This window comes from Tribolium madens, unplaced genomic scaffold, assembly GCF_015345945.1.
Source record: "Tribolium madens isolate multiple individuals breed KSU strain unplaced genomic scaffold, Tmad_KSU_1.1 Scaffold_91;HRSCAF=231;Tcas5.2_LG7, whole genome shotgun sequence".
Taxonomy (NCBI): Eukaryota; Metazoa; Arthropoda; class Insecta; order Coleoptera; family Tenebrionidae; genus Tribolium; species Tribolium madens.
In genome coordinates, this window is record NW_025401063.1 from 6,627,663 (window position 1) to 6,644,582 (window position 16,920).

Here is a 16,920-nt window from a genome sequence, read left to right on the forward strand (position 1 = left end):
TCATGCAAAATTTCAGGCTGACTCAATAAATACGAATAATACAATAAAAAAACTATGAAACTAAATAGATTTCCATTCCAATTTTTTAGAAGTAAAATAAACAACTTTAAAACTAAGCTCAAAAAAAAACTAATTTCAAGAACGTAAATAAAAAAATTACAGAAATACGCAAAGAAATTCAAGTTACAAATACGTAATTTTTATACTCATATAATAGTCTTCAAAAAAATTTTATTTCTATTCGTGACCATCTGTATTAAAAAAATCTACAATTTTTTGTATTATAATTTATTTAAAATAAATAATCACAAAATAATTAATTCATTGGTTAAGGGGTGCAACTTATCATATTGGCTGATCCTTTTGGGACGACTTCAAATTTTGCCTGCGAATAAAAAACTGATTGATTAAAAAAATTGTTACAAATCGGAACGCTCACATTAGTCAGTTCTTCTGAAACAAAAATGGCAGTCTTAGTGTGCATTGTTATTTCCCCAACTTTAACACTTGAAACCCCTTGTGCTAAAGCCATAAATACAATAATTTGATCTTGAGTGTGCTCATCAACACAAGCACCTTCTTCAATTGATTTTGCTAACTGCATAGCTGCTCTTTTCCCTGTTTCTTCTGCGTTTTCACCCCTTTTTCCTAATGCTGAGCCTCCTAATATGCATCCTGTATCAGTTTCAGCTACCAAACTGCAATCCCCTCTCATGACCTAATACCAACGTAGTAAAAAAGAATACTTACATAATACCTGAACAATTATCAGGGGCAATATTTCTATCTTCTTTGTACCTCTCAATTTGGATGCTACTACAAAAACGTTTCAAATAATGTAAAGCTGAATCTGCCATCAAATGACTCATTTTTATAGGCAAGGTTCCAGCAACGAAACTCCAACCGTAAATTGACGTGATTTTCCCCCTTTCTGTTAAATTTACAGAATCTAATTTAGCAACAGGATCGACGTTTATAATTACTTCGCCCCCTCCCTTCGGAAAATACCCCCTTCTAATCAAATCAAAACTAAATGTTGCTCCAAATTTTTCTAAAACCGGTCTGAAAACCTCTGTCGTGTAGTCAATCTGAGGCGCCATTTCAGCATTAGTTCCGCCGTGTAATCGCAAAGTAGTATGAGATTTAGCAAATAAACTACAAGGTAAAGCTGCTTGTAAAAGTAAACTTATACTGCCTGCTGTTTTTACACGAGCTTCATGATTTCCACCAATTATGTCACTTGGCCAAAATTCCACCTCTGTGGATCCTAAAGAAGCGCCTTTAACTTTGGCATTACTGAGATCTCTTAACAATTCAATGCCTTAAAATATTGCTCATTTTTTTATTTAAGAATTTGAGATAAAAAACCTTTTAAGTGTTGTTCCATCAGGCCAGGTTTACTGCGACCTGAACGTATTTTTATAACACGAATAGGAATTTTTCTGATGACACTTAAAGTCAGAGCTATTCTTAAAATTTGCCCCCCCTAGAAAATATAATTAATTCCTGGTTTAACATTTAAGTTTTCAACACTTACTCCTTCTAACATAGAACCATCTATTATCTTTAACTCACAAGACATTTTTAAAAAAGTAGCAAATAATATTTCAACCAATGTTTTGTTGGTTATGTTTTGCTCACACGTCTGTCAAATTATTATAAATGCCAAAATTTAAGTTGGCACGATTGTACTCCCTGTTTTTAATTACTATATATTGCATGAAAATTAAATGCTATTGAAAACAATAAAAAAACCTTGACCACAACTACACAATAGCACTTGTTATGTTTTCTGGCTAAATATAATTTTTCATTAATTTTTTGCAAGGTCGAGTTTCTGTTTTAGTGTATTTTCCTGTCACTCTGTCAGTTATCATGGCGGTGATAAAAATAAATAATTGTCAATTTCGGAATTGTTTCTAATTAGTGACAGTAATTATTTATGAATTGTTGCAAAAAGAAGAATATTCGATCAGCCATTATTGATCCCGTTCAGTTATTGCGTCAAATGAATCATTTTCGTAGTTAAAAACAGTCAATTTACAATGAATTCAGATGGTACCCAAAGAAGTGGGGTTAACAAAGACAATTTACCATCAAGCAGTCAAGTAACAAATCCGGACAGCAATGCTAATTTAAGCCTAACAACTAATGAAAGTAAAGGAGCCATACCTAAAACAAAACTATCAAAAATAACCTCTAAAAAGACCAACAACAATGTGGATGAGACAAGTGTGTTGACTGCTGACCCTTTAAAAATTAATGGCTTTACCAAGAACACTTCGCCTTCTAGCAATTACTTAAACAATACGTATGTAGAATGCCTTGCAGCAAATGTGCAAGTTAATCCTAAAAGCACTGGATTTGCACAGAGCTCTTTAAATATTCCTGTAGAGAATGATTTCTTGAATGGGCCATACCTACCGATGAATAATTGTAGCTCAAGCTATGGTGATTTGGTAGAAGCTGGTGCAAGTTACAGGGAACAAAATTTGAAAGATGACAGTTCTAGTGATGATAATGAATTGTTGTCATTATCAGATGATGGCTGTATTTACACCTATAAAGGGGATCAAGTGGCTGACTTGCCAAGCTCGTTTTATAACCTGGAAATTCCACCGCTGGACGAGGTGCCAGGAAATGGGCGAGAAGGTAAGACAAAAAGTAATTTTATTTTTTTCCCCCTGAGACAATGCTTTTTCCATTAAAAGGAGGAATTTTTGAACGCCGGTATAATAATTAATAACAAACCTAAACACAGTTTTACTAAACTAAAATTTTCTTGATCTTTACGTCTTACTTTTTTACATAATTGCTCTTTTTTTTAACAGTTTTTCTTTTAGTTTTGGTTTAGCTATGATTTCGTAAACAAATTGGTTATGTAATTTTTATTTATTAAAGAGAATTTTTCGTTAATAAATATATAACTTGAAAAACTTGAGTAATCTTTCCAAAAAGTACAACTAAACAATATTTTGATATCAAAAAAACCAATTAATTTTTTTTGTCTAGAAAATTCCAGTCCCGAAATGGACTTTCTGGAAATGGACTTCGACCCGGGTCCCTCCGGAGACGCCGACTCTGACTCCATATCAAACGCCGAAATAGACAACGCTGCAAGTTTGCCCTTAGACTCGAAAACTGAGAAGGTCGTGGAACCAAAACCATGTTGTTCAAAAGATTTAAACAATGAGATCCCCCAAGAAACGAGTAACATTAACAAATTCGACAACGGTGTAAAAAGCAAGTATCTCAACTTGACCAAAACAATTCCGGAGCCAATAAAAGAGCCCGTTACTACGACAAAAACCGAAATAAAAATGCCATGGTCGTGCACCCTCTCTGAACGCACTCGAACCGCAAAATGCCTTCGAATGGTAAAAAGACACCACAGTTCGAGAGGTGAACTGTCATCCCCGAGCGAAACCGGCTTAAATAACGACATCAATATTACAAACTTAACGTCGTTTCATAACGCCACCGGTAAAATTTTAATCGATGATAAAAACTCGGTGGCCATTGATGTGGAGAAAACCATGATCTGGACCCATCACGAGGCTTGTGTAAAACAGATCACCCAAGTGGGGCCTTCGGCCTGTGGCGCCACCGCCGTGTTGAATGTCCTCATTGCGCTTAGGTTTCCCATACCGACGCCTGAAAAAGTTCAAGAGTGTGTAAATACAAGAATGAGAGCCAATTCGAGTCCTCTGACCGAGTATCTACTTTCGAGGAGTCGAGCTGGTTGCACTCACAGAGACTTGATCCTAGGATTGTATAAACTGTCAGATAAAAGACTCTACTCGAGGTTTTTCGCAATGTATCCCGAAAGGGTGGTCAACTTGCAATCGTGGTTGGGTTACTGGATAAAAAACGGTGCTGTGCCGATTGCGACGCTGAATTTACAAAAGTGTGAAGGGAATATTCCCGATAGTTGGCACCACCAGATGATTTTTGGAGTGGGTCCTGAAGGGATTTACTTAACGAATCCGCTGGAGTGTATAGATCCAGCCGAACTGTGGCCGCAGTTGTCGTCAGAATCTGTGTTGTTAATTAGGACTGAAGATGTGATTTCGAGGTGGAATCCGAAGGTGGATTTACCTCAACTGATGAGGATTAATGACGTGCGATGGAAGGAACTGAATGTTGTAGGTGGGTATTAATATACAAAATCATTGTTCCTAATTCAAAAATCAACTGCCATATTCTTGAAAGAAGGATTTAATTTTTTTGTGTAGGTCAAATTGCGAAAGTGGTCCGGGAAAGTCGCAGAGAGACCCGAGCCGACTACATTTCTACATCACATATTCGAATTCCAGCCGAGTATAAAGCCGGTATCACCCTTGTTATCGATATAAATTCCCCTGCTTTTACACTGTTACGTCAGTGTCCCGAACTGCCTTTGCTGCAGCCCGAATATGCAGCGAGTGCCTTGTAAAATAGTTGCAGTGAATTTTAAGCAGTTACAATTTTGCGCTATAAGTGCCATAATTAGGTTTCAAATCTCGTTTTGTTGCGTTTTTTGCTGGTGACAGAGGTTTAATTTGGGAGAAATTATTATTTCGTACTTACATATCACACAGCTAAGTATTTGATTTGTTATTAGTTGATTTCACGCATATACCTACATGTATACTCATATCATAGGTAGGGTTGTTATTCTGTACAAACTAATTTTAATGCAATAATCTTGTTAATGTAGTTGAATGTGATAAACTATTTTAATTTTTTATCTTTTTAAATAGTGCCATTGGATACTAGAAATTTTCAACCAAAGATCTAAGTAACGTGACCCGTAATGGGCACTTTAATCGCTGCAATATTTCTAAATAAAACTTGGACCCAAATTCATATTTTTGTACCTTACTTTGTTCACTTGAAATTCCAATGCAGCAATTTCTAGTCGCATGGTTCTGAAATAACGTTAATTTTGCTTCACACAGTTATGCACACTCAAGCAAACAACAATAACGTCAGTAATGTAAGTTTTCTTGTATATTTTATAATCAGCCAGTCTTATAAAACGATAATAAAAGCCACTTTATACCAGATACTTCCTTGTTTTGACTTCGCCGACTCAAGTCTCTTTCGGAATAGACGCAGTACTGACGTTTCCGCCTCGCTCGGGTTCCTACCATCAAAAGTATTTAATTTTTAGTAAAGACACATCATCAGAAGTGGGTTCTGATACTACATTTCGTTCCCTGCTTCCATGACCCCCATCATTCGTATTGTAAACATACCAGGGATCGGTTTTGATCCCCGGAATCCTAATCCTGGCTTTAAGCGGCGCTAAAATTTTATTTATTAATGATTTGCACATCATCGACACTTTGGGTTCTTTCGGGTAGACAACTTTGTTGGTGACTTGCTGCAGAATTGTGGTCAGAACAATTTTTAACAATGAGAGGAATACCTTGACCAAATCGCGGTAATTCGTATCATCGAATGGCAAACGGCCGTAAACCATGGCGAACAGGACAACCCCCATTGACCATATGTCGGAAAATTGGGGCTGGTAGGGGATACCTTTGAGGATTTCGGGGGAAGCGTAAGCGTAGCTCCCACAAAAGGTTTCGCTCAAGGGGGCTTGCCCGTTCTTGACCTTCATGTGGCCTCTGGCGAAGCCAAAATCCGAAAGTTTTATCTCGAATTCAGTGTTGAGGAGTAGGTTTTCACATTTGATGTCTCGGTGTACTACACCTCGCTCATGGCAATAGTCGACAGCGTCGACGAGTTGTCGAAACCACTTACGAGCTCGGTTTTCCTCAATGTATGACTCTTTGCGAATTATTTCTAAAAGACTCCCGTTTTCGGCATATTCCATTATAATATACACTCTGAGCAAAACAAGACAGTAAAGGGGTGCACAAGGCGTAATTTTAAACCTGTGGGTCGTTTCTATGGCTTGCAAAAATCGGATCAAATTTGGGTGTTTGAGTCCTTTAACCACTTCGATCTCCCTTGGTAAAAATTTCTTCAAGTAGTCTGCCGGTGCTGAAAATTTGCTTACGATTTTGACCGCGACATTCATGTTGTGACGCTCGCTGTGTGCCATCTGAAATTAATTTGAAAATTTTAGTAGTTTCGCCTATTTGTGTGGTATACGCACCCGCACTGTGGCATATGAGCCAGAACCAATCGTTTTTCCCAAAATGTATCCATGAGATTCAAGAACAGTTTGTTTCTTGCCTTCTTTAAGTATCGGCTGGCCTGTTACCACTTGAGTGGTGATGATAGGACTGTTGGTTTTTTGGGGAGCGGACATAACTTGTAATACCAAATCATGTCACTATAAGCTAAAATGATTTATTCCATTTTTACTGAAATTTTGAATGACACGAAAATACTAATGACGTAAGACGTGTCAACAAAAACAAAATTTTGAAACGTAGGTGACAATTTTCACTGTTCTTTGCGGGATTCCAAAATGGCAATAAGTTCGTGTATTTTATATATTATTAAGACACTTTAATTAAATTCATTAAAGTTAAGTCAAAATTATTCGTATTGTATAATTACTTTGCATTGTTATCTAGCAACTCGCAACTTCATAAATTTATGCAAATGGTAGTTATTGCTTCGGAGTTGGGGAATTTACCGGAGACGTGCTTTAATACAACATACACGGTGAATAAAAAGTATGGAACCAAGCGTTTTTTGCATAAACTAATAATTTTACGAAAAAAATAATTAGTGCAGTGTAAAGTACTGTAAGAATGCGATCGTTTTTCAAGAATAAAATTTTTCGAAATTCCTTATTACATTTCTTACATTTTAGTTTTGCAAAAAAATTTTTTTGGCAACCTACTGTTACAATTTTTTTAAATTAAAGAGTATGATCTAAAAATGATTTCTGATTAAATAAAAAAAAATTGAATCAGTTTTTTTTAAATAAAGTCTTAAAATTATTTCATCACGAAGATTTTCCGAACTTCAGCGAAGTGGTCGTTATCTTGCATCAACATCAACCACAGCACTTGTGACAGCACCACTGACAGCATTAGCTGTTGCAAACTTAACCACAAACCAACATAAACACAAACACATCAACATAACATCAGAGTATAATTTTCTTGTCTCGAAGTATGAGTAATGTGAATTGTTGGTAAGTAATATTTAAATTTTAAATCAGTCTAACTAATGGTGGATTTATATTGAAGATGTTAAAATTATCGCAAGTTATTTTTTACCGTATTATTTTCTTGGCTAAAAAATTACAGTTTTTATCATATCTTTGTAGTCGTATGGAAACGGTATCGGATTTCAAATCTACTTTGGAAGCATTTCATTCATTCCGTAAAAAATCTAGGAGATGTTGTGATCAATATTTCATTAAGAGAATATACAGGAACGTTATTTTTTTATTTTGAGCTGCTGGAGAATATGTGCCTGCTACAACTATTTGTTGGAGACGAGTTAAAAATAGGAATCCCATGTGGTCAAATTGTTAGTTGTAATGTAACAGGGACTACAGCCCTGCTCCAGTTTAAAGAGGATTTTTTCATAGAAAAATGCACTATACACTTTTATGGGAAGGACCAAGTATGTATGTTTGAAAAGAAATTCCCCAAAATTAAAAGACCGGAACCTGAACTCCACCAAGAAGTGTAAGAGAAACCAAACAAACTAGTATTTTTCTGACATTTTATTTTGCAGATCATCTGATTCTCATTTTAATGACTCGGGAACCGAAAAAATAAACAACTTATTGAATAACTCCTTCAGTTCTTCCGAAGTAGCAGCACATGATGATATGGAATGAAACAACAGGATATGAATAAATGCTTTCATGCAATTATTGTCTCATATATATTAATAAATTCTTTGTTTATTTTGTCTCTTTGGTTGTTGCTTTATCAAACCTATGTTTTCTAAAGTTTATAAAGCGAAAAGAAACGAATGCTGGTAATTATGCAGAGCATAGCCCTTTTCTTGGAAACTATAGTGAACTGTGTGTTCTCCATTCAATTAGTTCTTTTTTTAATACAAACAGACCAAGACGCCTTGACATTAACCTTTTTAAATCCATATACCTTCAAAATCTTTAAAAAGTGTTGCCTGCTGATAACAAGCCCATAGTTTTGCTTCTGTAAATATACCTTTGAAAACAAGGTCAAAATCCTTAAAACACAAAGTGTTCTGGAGAGGCCTAATTACTTGTAGTAATTACCTATTTTTGTTTTCTAAAATTTTGGAAATGCAGTTTTCGGAACTAATTGTTATTAAATAGTGCTGACTTACGACTATTTGTTGCAACTTAAATGTTTTTTTTTTCGTTTGCTTCCCCTCCCCTGGAAACAGCAACAATTCATCCGCAAAAACTATATTTTAGGTATTTACTTATTGTAACAAAAATAACTATTTTTGACGTTATAAATACATGATTCTAATAAAGAACTTAAAAAAATCCCTACTCAAAAAACTGTAACATTTTTTTTTAAGCTTTTCATAATCTGCATTAAATAAACTTTCGTAATTTTTCAATTAACTATTTCAATTGTGTGCACTATTAAGTCGCACATGTTTTGTAACAAACAAGCTGATACACGATACTCCCGACATTCATTTTTGGGTCTCAGAGGCGTTTCTTCTTCACAAAATAAGCCTACAGTTTTTTATTATATTCAAACAACAGGACTGGAACTGCTTATTCCATATGTCATATTAGGTAAAATAAATGTAAAGCACACCAAAAGTTGCGTTTGTTGCTACATTTTGAGAAAGACAAGCTATAAATTGATGCAGCTACGCCACTGCTTGACCCTTGTTGAACGGCCTCTGCAAGATCGTGCAAGGCATGTCTTCTAAGAATAACGTCACTAATGCGATCCAAGACATGTGAGCCGTATATCATGTCCCCTTCTCAGCGTTTTGCTCTTTTTATCCAGACACTTAACTATTATTCATCGTGCGCTCTCCCCTACAATAGATGCCAGTCTTCGTCATGTCTTTAAGAACTTAAGACGTTAAGATGAATTTAAATCCATATCGAGAAGAAAATGAAAATGTGACAGTTTTTGATAACTTTACAAATAATTTTAATGGAACGACTTCTCAAGAGCAAACCCAAGAGTGGATTGTCGCCGCTTATTTTGCTTTGCAAGCCTGCGGCGGTGTTCTAAACGTGCTTCATATTTTAGCATTAATAAGAAGCAGGAGAAATGGTAATAATTTATATTTTCCCACTTGACTGCTCAATAATTTAGACGCCACTGATTTAAAAATCTGCCAGAAATTAATTATTGTCAGTAATAAATAACCAATCCATTTTAGGTATTTTATCGCTAATCCTACAAATTTCATTAGTCGACTTGGGCTCTCTGTACGTGGGAGTAACCGAAATCCTGACTCTACGCCACCAAAGTTGGTATTTGTCCCCGGAATTTTGCCCCTTTTTCAAAGGAACCGAAGTGCTTGTGAACACTCTAACAATTTATTTAATAATTTGCTTTAATTTTCACGTGATTTCCCTCTGGAATTTGCACGAAATTCAAGGAAAGAAAACCAACAAGAATCCGCTCACATCGTGCGACAAAGACGACTCCAATGAATGCCTCGTCGCCAAACAAGAAAATGCAAATCGTTTAGTGACTATTGATTACAGCAAACGCAAAGACGACGTCTCGATTGTTTTCCCGATAATTTTCGTATGGATCGTGAGTTTGTCTTTGAGTGTTCCTAATTTTACCCTGTCGTCGACACTCAAACTGAAGCAAAATTACACGCTCTGTGCGGTTATAGACTCGTATTATGGACAAGTTTTGCAACACTCGCTTGTGATTTTTAAAATAGCCTTACCGGTGTTGTTACTCTTTTTGTCTCTTATTATTTTAACGATCAAACTGACGCAAACCTCAACAAGCGATATTGAAAATGTGTTAACCAAGAAAATGTGCGAAATCCGAAAACTTTTGATTTTTGGAATAGTTATAACTATTGCCTACTTTTTGACTTCGTTTCAAAGACAATTTTTGCATTTTATTCACGTGATTTCGCACACGTTTGCGAAAAACACAGTCAATAATTTTAAAATGCCCCCACTGTACAACAGTTATTTGAATAAGACAAACATCACTTACCTTGCAATGTTACACTATTTTGGTTGTTCTCTTCGAAGTCTCTTATGTCTTGCGTTGTTACCGAAATTTCCGTATTTAGTTAGAAGTAAGATTTTGATTTGTTATAAAATAAAAGAGTGAAATAAAAAATTAAGAACTGTTGTAATTAGTTTGTAAAGGTACAACAACATATTTAATATCGTGGTTTTGTGTTTTTCTTAAGACATCAGCAGCATGTTGGAGTTGCAAAGCACAGTCAGGATGGGCGCTTCCGGGAAGGTGCATGCACTCCTGTTCAAAAATGTAAGCCAAACCGTTCAAAAGGTCCAAGAAGCCAAGCGAAATCGCGGCCTTCCGAAGTCGATTCAACTCCTAATAAATTATAAACAAAAAAAATAACCCAAGAAGTCGGATTACCTTATAAAACTGCTGAGTCTTTTCTGGTAGCTTCCGGGCATGCCTCAGAATCTTCTGTATGTCGCTCTGAAGCCCCGCTTGCCTAATCCACACCACCCCATTTTGGGAGTAACTCCTTTTTTCCTGCGGACGCACCGGAAAGGCCCCCATGTGTTCCTGGGGCGAGTCTATCGGTCCCAAATTATTCAAGTCGCCCAACCACGGAACAACATCCGATCCGGGCGTCAGAATCGTCAACATCAAGTTCGATTTTTTCTTCGAATCGGCCCAAGAATAGACAAAACCGAACCAATTATCGGCCAGTGTCACCAGCGCTGCCATATTTTCAACCTTAAGTGCTCCATGCAAAAGGACGCAAAATGAAGGCACTTTGCCTTCGTCTGTAGCGTCGTCGTCTGTTAAGTCAATTTCGGCCGATAATGGTAGATGGTCTTTGTTGGCACTGGCGGAGAGGACTAAATGGCGACTTACGGCCATTGGGGATCCCACATCGCTTACAGAAATAAAACCGCAAACCTCGATGAGGTCTGATAAATTATAGGTTTGGTAATCGAAATCGGTGACTTTTGTGTATGGCTAAAATGGGGCTTTTGACTCTTGGTTACGCATGCTATCTTGTACTCACTACAGGTGCCGGGGATAGAATTATTTTCGACTCAAGGTTGCCACATTTTAGGGTGCCTTTAAATGAGGTGTACATGTCTTCGGCTAATTTTTGAAACATGTTGACCACTGTGGTCTCATTTAATGGACCGTCGGGGATTGAAATGGAACCGTCGTAACCAGTCAAATCGACCAATCTCTGATATAGAGACTTTGCTGCAATTTTATGATTGTGATAATTTTAATAAAACTCAAAAATATTTAAGTCGTACATTTTACCAAGTTGGGATCATTCGGAGGCGCTATGCAAACGATATGAAGTTTGGCAGGGAACGAAAATGGTACAGGAAATGGGTTTGCTGCCGTTCGTTGGTTCAAAGTAGCGAAAGACTCTTTCAAAGACATTGGACCTAAACCGGTGCTTCCATCAGTAATTAGTATTATCTAAAAATAGCCAATTTGACATAACTCGAATTCCTTTAGACGCCACGGGAGCTTATATTTAGTTAATAAGTTTAAAAGTATGTATACCTGACATGCTGTATTATTTCCCCATTCGCCTAAAACCATCTGATTAACGCCATGAAGGGCCGTTTCGATGCATGTTTTATCGTAGTCGTCAGTGTTGAGAAGCTCGTTTTTAATTAGACTGTAATCTCTGGTAAAGGCACATTTTTCTTCATAAAGTGAAGAAAATGCCATCTGAAATTAATTAATGATTGTTGAATCGACCCAAAAATTACAATCTTTAGTTGAAAGAATAACACTTTCAGATATAGTTTTTGTATTAATTTAAAAAGTAATAGTAATAGTAACTGTTCTTAAAAAAAGCATATCGTATTGTTTATTGTAATTCCATTCGTAACTCAAAGGCATCATCATGAATAAAAAATTATTGGGATTATAGAAACATTTTAAAATTATTATGTGAATAGGTGCGAGCCGCTGTAACTTTCACATCACATAGCTGCGAGATCCATCTAACTTTTAGTTCTTTTTTGTATATAAATATCACAGTCTCCGCCCCAGTCTACCTACATAATTACATATACAGGGTGAATATAAAGTATGGAACCAAGCGGTTTTATTTTTAATCATTTGCCTCCAGAAAATAATAATTAATATAAATTAAAGTAATATAAAAAATGTGATCGTATTTTCAGAACGAAATTTTGTTTTGTTTTTGAGTTATGCGACTTTTTTTGTCAAAATTGCAATTTATGTAAAAATATTTTTTTGAAAAATTAAATATAAAGCAGATAGTTGTAATTCTTAGAGTATAGCTTTTATGAGAAAAATAATTTTATAGAGGGTTGCCATTTAAAAAAATATTTTTTTTTGTAGAACTCAAAAACAAAAGGAAATTTCGAAAAATTTTATTCTTGTTAAATCATCACATTTTTATAGTACTTTATCACTCATAAATTAGTTTTTTCAAAAAATAAATAGTTTTAAGCAAAAAACGTTTGGTTCCATACTTTTTATTCACCTGGTATGTAAATAAAAGACGGGCTCGGTGAATAGTCCATAACATAAAGATTGTTTTCTGACAAAATGATTTTATCAAATAATTCATAATTTGTCAAATAATTTATATTAATCATAAAATTTAGATCTAATTGGACTCCGAAATATAGAAAAAAAAAATTAACTGTATTTTGTGCTTTATTCCTTCATTAAAAATAAAAATAAGTACGACTCAATTGAAGAGATATCTTTATTACAATTACAATCAATAACGGTCTAATTACTTTATTACATAATTAAATACAAAACAATTTGCTTTGTTGGATCACCTGTTTGGACAAATAAATAAGTATAATTGCAAACTACATAAATTTCGACGTTATTTGCTGACAACAGCCGCTTGTGCCGCTTTCTTCGCCTTAACAGTCTCCACAAGTTCCTTATATCTCTTCATACATTCCTTCTTACTCCTGTTCGGAATACACTCGGCGATTCTATCCCACCGTTCCGGAGTTGAAGCAGGATAAGTTTTCAAAGCTTGCTCTAAAAGTTGTTGCTCTGTAGTGGTCCATGCCGAATCTTGCTTCGCCTTCACGTCACCGTTTGCAACTTTCTTGCTATCTCCATTCAGAGTAACTTCATCTAATTTTTTCGAAATACCGGACTCATCAACGTTCAAAACATTTCGCTTGTCTTTCTTGAAATTATCGAAGGCTTGTTTATTCGCAACTTCTTTCAAATTGTTTTTGGAAAAGTCGGTATTTTGTAAATCCTTCGCTTTCGCCAAGACCATCTTAGCATTGAATCTCGCACTTGAATTGAAACTGCCGTGTTGATTAATAAAATTTGCAACGACGTCCCACCTTTGGTTGGTACCAGCAGGGAAAAGGTTAACAGCTTTCACTAACAGTTGGATATTTTCCTGATTCCATTCGGGAACAACCTTCATGATAACTTCTTTATTATTATCGGCGTTTTTCTGTCTTGCGGCTTCAATTACTTCCTGTTTTTCTTTTTCAATCCGATCGTTCATTTCCTTTAAAGCTTCGACAAATGCCGATTTTCCTTTACTATTCAAATTCTTGTTCAAATCTTCCAGTTCCGCCAACGAAAACATCTCACAGATTGTCTCAACTCCTGTCATATTTGTTAAATTTTCTTCGGTATTTTCAGCGTAATAATTATTAGCTTTGCACAAATCCCTAAGTGCTTTCCTCTCTTTCTTCAGTGCCCTTTTCTGTGCTTCCCTTTCTTGACGTTTAGCTTCGATTCTTGCACGTTCTGCTGCTTCTGCTTGTTCCTTCAGTAGCTGAGCTTCTCTAAGAATTCTTTCTTCTTCTTCTTTCTTCGCTTGTGCGGCAGTTTGTTTCGCTCTTTTCGCTGCCAACTTCCTATCTTTTTCCTCTTGTTTAATTTTCGCAATTCTAGGGTCATTGTTGTAGGCTACATCGACTAAAGAGCGAATTCGTGACATTTCTTCTTTTTTCTTCCTAAGACGTTCGGCTTTGTTCAATTTATCGACATATCTTCGCTCGTCACGATCTTGACATTTTTCCTTATCTTCTTCATCTTCATAAGAGTATTCCCGCCAGGATTTGAAATCGTACCAAAATGAATAGAACTTCTCCACTTCTTCTCTACTTGAATCAGGACCCCCCAACTTAGGAACGTGGGGTTTTTCAGACCAACGCGAATTTAAATCAAAATAGTAACTAAAAGTGTCATAAAAATCTTTCTTTAAATCAGCCCCACTTGGAACATTGTTATCAAACTCAGGATCAACTGAATCGTAAGACCTTCTTTTAATTGGATTTCCTAGAGTCTCATACGCCATTGTTATGCAAGTAAAATAATCATCGTCGGCCTTTACTTCTTCTCCTAGAGCTTTCCGCTTATCAGGATGGTGTTTCAATACTTTTTTGCGATAAGCTGTTTTAATAATTTCCTCAGATGCTCTGTACCTCAATGTGGGAATTCCAAGGACTTTGTAATGGTCTTGACTCTTCCATTCCTTAGGATCTAAGCTTCTCAAGTATTCCACGTCGTCTTCATAAATAACAGTTTCAGGTTTGAGCTCTTCAGGGGTCTCCGCCTTTGGAACTTCAACTTTAAGTTTTCTAACTTTGTGAGGAACGAATTTTAATTGTTTTTCATTTCCGGTGGTTTCGAATACAAAACGGTAACGAACTGCGACCGTAGTACAGCCGTTTTTCGGTAATTTGACTTCACACATTGTGACCTAACCTCGTCACGTGTTGGACATAAATACGAATAGTAGTCTCGAAAAACGGTATATTAAACGTGAAATACGTACAGAATCTCTAGTAAAACTGTTATAAGTGAATTAGACCGGAGTTTCAGTTTTGTGGAATTTATCACACACTTAAAACACGGCACAAATTTTCCCGCATGGTTAACGTCAAAATCGAAAAGGAAGTTTTTGTGCTGTGATGTTGGCATTCTGAGCAAAAACAAGGTAGCCAACATAACACAAACAACATAACCTGTAATCATTTAAAATTTAATAAAAACTTACCAAAGAAATGAATTCAAGCTTAGAATGGACACTCAAATGATCCAGAAACGCATTAATGCCCAAAACTGCTAAATGCTTTCTTGTTTTCTCCAAATTTTCGGTAATTTGGACCGGCCTTGTCATAGATAAAGACACGTCTAAAAGTAACACTGTCGGCATTTTGGCCCAACAATTAAACACTAATTAGTTTAAATTAAAAACCACACATTTTTTATAAATTAAATTCGTTTTGTAAAATCATTTTGAAAATGTTTATATTGGTGGCCAGCTGACTAGACAACTGTCAAAACATAAAAAACAAAACTAAAATCCCTAAATAATTTAGAAATTTATTTTACAATTTTCCACGTTTTTTTAGTCACAGTGAGCCCCAATAATGTTTTTCATCATAGGTTTAGGTTTAGGGGACTGTAAAGACATTACAGTGAAAGGTTTGGAAATAATCAAAAAGTGTAATCGTGTTTATTTGGAAGCTTACACTTCTATTTTAACATGTGGGGCTGAAGCTTTGGTAATAAAAATTAATTAATGAAAATTGTAATGAATATTTTATACTTTAGGAGGAATTTTATGGCCGTAAATTAATCACAGCTGACAGAGATTTAGTGGAACAAGGAGCTGACGACATCCTTGAAGGTGCTGATAAGTCAGATGTTGCCCTCCTGGTTGTTGGTGATCCATTTGGGGCCACTACTCACACTGATTTAGTTTTAAGAGCCAAACAAAAAAATATTGAGATAGAAGTTGTACATAACGCCTCAATTTTAAATGCTGTAGGTTGTTGTGGTCTACAATTGTACAGTTTTGGGGAGACTGTTTCAATTCCTTACTGGACAGAAACATGGCAGCCTGACAGTTTTTTTGATAAAATACAGTCAAATTATAAAAATAAATTACACACTTTATGTCTATTGGACATAAAAGTTAAAGAACCAACTCTCGAAAGTCTAACTAAAAAGAAGAAAGAATATATGCCACCGCGTTTTATGTCTGTGGGGGAAGCAGCACAACAATTGGTACAAATATTAGAAAAGAAGAAGTCCGAGAATAATTTATTAAGTAGGTACAAAGTTTTTAAATTGTAAATTTGTTTAAAAATGCTTTTTTTAGTTACTGGAGAAAGTTTATGTGTAGGCTTAGCTAGAGTTGGCTCAAGGACTCAAAAAATTATTGCCTGTAGTCTCCAAGAAATGTGCTCAATTGATTTAGGTGGTCCTCTACATTCACTTATTATTGCAAGTCCTGAATTACACCCTCTTGAACTTGAATATTTAGAACAATTCAGTATCAAAGCGTAAATAAAAAGTTTTATTTTTATGTTGTTTTCATAAATACATCTACAAATCAGAAACATTTTGGCCTCAAAATAAAAAATGGCAGTGCAATAACTAAAAATACGTTTTTTATCAATGATTATGCAAACTACAATAGTGGCATAGTTTTGGGTTGCCTACCTACGTTAACTGTTTATTATTTAAATACTTACTTTTTGTAATTGAAATAAGCTCGGAAGTAAAGGATAATCAACATTTTTCGAATGTCTATAAATTATTTAAAAAATTGAAAAAAAAAAATGTTCATATTGTAAAGATTTTTTTTATTACGGTCATTACCACAATACAACATTCTAAACAATTTTTGGAGCAGAGCAAAGTTTATGAACTGAGCAAACAGTCTAAAAAAATCTCCTAAATTTATCTAAATTTATATTTGCTTCACAATTATCTTAGTTATTTTTGAATACAGCTGCCTCTTGTTAACCTTTCATTATAAAATTTAAGATAAATGATCTGTAAATATGTGTATAAGTTTTTTACTCGACAGTTCATATTTTATATA

At 35.3% G+C, this 16,920-nt stretch overlaps 7 protein-coding genes and 1 long non-coding RNA gene across 9 annotated transcripts; 4 read left to right on the top strand and 4 right to left on the bottom strand.

Annotated features, from left to right (window-relative positions):
• Positions 1 to 272: 272 nt before the first annotated feature.
• On the bottom strand, positions 273 to 1,845 carry LOC123011258 (RNA 3'-terminal phosphate cyclase). Its single transcript, XM_044408615.1, has 5 exons — positions 1,538 to 1,845; positions 1,369 to 1,486; positions 751 to 1,321; positions 440 to 698; positions 273 to 385 (listed from the first exon to the last, which is right to left on the bottom strand). The coding sequence occupies exons 1-5, from the start codon at positions 1,580 to 1,582 to the stop codon at positions 329 to 331; spliced, it is 1,050 nt and encodes a 349-aa protein (XP_044264550.1). The 5' UTR covers positions 1,583 to 1,845; the 3' UTR covers positions 273 to 328.
• On the top strand, positions 1,811 to 6,667 carry LOC123011257. Its single transcript, XM_044408614.1, has 3 exons — positions 1,811 to 2,652; positions 3,013 to 4,149; positions 4,236 to 6,667. Exons 1-3 carry the CDS (start codon positions 2,046 to 2,048, stop codon positions 4,433 to 4,435), a joined length of 1,944 nt encoding a protein of 647 aa, XP_044264549.1. The 5' UTR covers positions 1,811 to 2,045; the 3' UTR covers positions 4,436 to 6,667.
• On the bottom strand, positions 4,971 to 6,388 carry LOC123011259 (testis-specific serine/threonine-protein kinase 4-like). Of its 2 annotated transcripts, XM_044408618.1 has the most exons (5): positions 6,110 to 6,387; positions 5,886 to 6,055; positions 5,414 to 5,837; positions 5,192 to 5,368; positions 4,971 to 5,128 (listed from the first exon to the last, which is right to left on the bottom strand). In XM_044408618.1, the coding sequence occupies exons 1-5, from the start codon at positions 6,263 to 6,265 to the stop codon at positions 5,075 to 5,077; spliced, it is 981 nt and encodes a 326-aa protein (XP_044264553.1). In that variant the 5' UTR covers positions 6,266 to 6,387; the 3' UTR covers positions 4,971 to 5,074. The 2 variants fall into 2 exon arrangements, with proteins under 2 accessions (XP_044264553.1, XP_044264552.1); XM_044408617.1 differs by having other exon boundaries at positions 4,971 to 5,368; positions 6,110 to 6,388.
• A 276-nt stretch (positions 6,668 to 6,943) lies between the features above and the next one.
• LOC123011351 lies at positions 6,944 to 7,838 on the top strand. The gene is made up of 3 exons (XR_006413139.1): positions 6,944 to 7,105; positions 7,241 to 7,607; positions 7,657 to 7,838. It is a non-coding gene; the product is annotated as an uncharacterized LOC123011351 (long non-coding RNA).
• A 1,068-nt stretch (positions 7,839 to 8,906) lies between these two features.
• On the top strand, positions 8,907 to 10,220 carry LOC123010907. The gene is made up of 2 exons (XM_044408090.1): positions 8,907 to 9,164; positions 9,274 to 10,220. The coding sequence occupies exons 1-2, from the start codon at positions 8,972 to 8,974 to the stop codon at positions 10,197 to 10,199; spliced, it is 1,119 nt and encodes a 372-aa protein (XP_044264025.1). The 5' UTR covers positions 8,907 to 8,971; the 3' UTR covers positions 10,200 to 10,220.
• LOC123010906 (integrator complex subunit 14) lies at positions 10,202 to 15,379 on the bottom strand. Its single transcript, XM_044408089.1, has 6 exons — positions 15,082 to 15,379; positions 11,610 to 11,780; positions 11,351 to 11,522; positions 11,101 to 11,294; positions 10,476 to 11,051; positions 10,202 to 10,430 (listed from the first exon to the last, which is right to left on the bottom strand). Exons 1-6 carry the CDS (start codon positions 15,238 to 15,240, stop codon positions 10,209 to 10,211), a joined length of 1,494 nt encoding a protein of 497 aa, XP_044264024.1. The 5' UTR covers positions 15,241 to 15,379; the 3' UTR covers positions 10,202 to 10,208.
• LOC123010905 (dnaJ homolog subfamily C member 2) lies at positions 12,778 to 14,970 on the bottom strand. Its single transcript, XM_044408088.1, has one exon. It carries the CDS (start codon positions 14,776 to 14,778, stop codon positions 12,925 to 12,927), a length of 1,854 nt encoding a protein of 617 aa, XP_044264023.1. The 5' UTR covers positions 14,779 to 14,970; the 3' UTR covers positions 12,778 to 12,924.
• On the top strand, positions 15,311 to 16,398 carry LOC123010908 (diphthine methyl ester synthase). The gene is made up of 3 exons (XM_044408091.1): positions 15,311 to 15,592; positions 15,642 to 16,140; positions 16,192 to 16,398. The coding sequence occupies exons 1-3, from the start codon at positions 15,458 to 15,460 to the stop codon at positions 16,377 to 16,379; spliced, it is 822 nt and encodes a 273-aa protein (XP_044264026.1). The 5' UTR covers positions 15,311 to 15,457; the 3' UTR covers positions 16,380 to 16,398.
• The last annotated feature ends 522 nt before the right edge of the window (positions 16,399 to 16,920 follow it).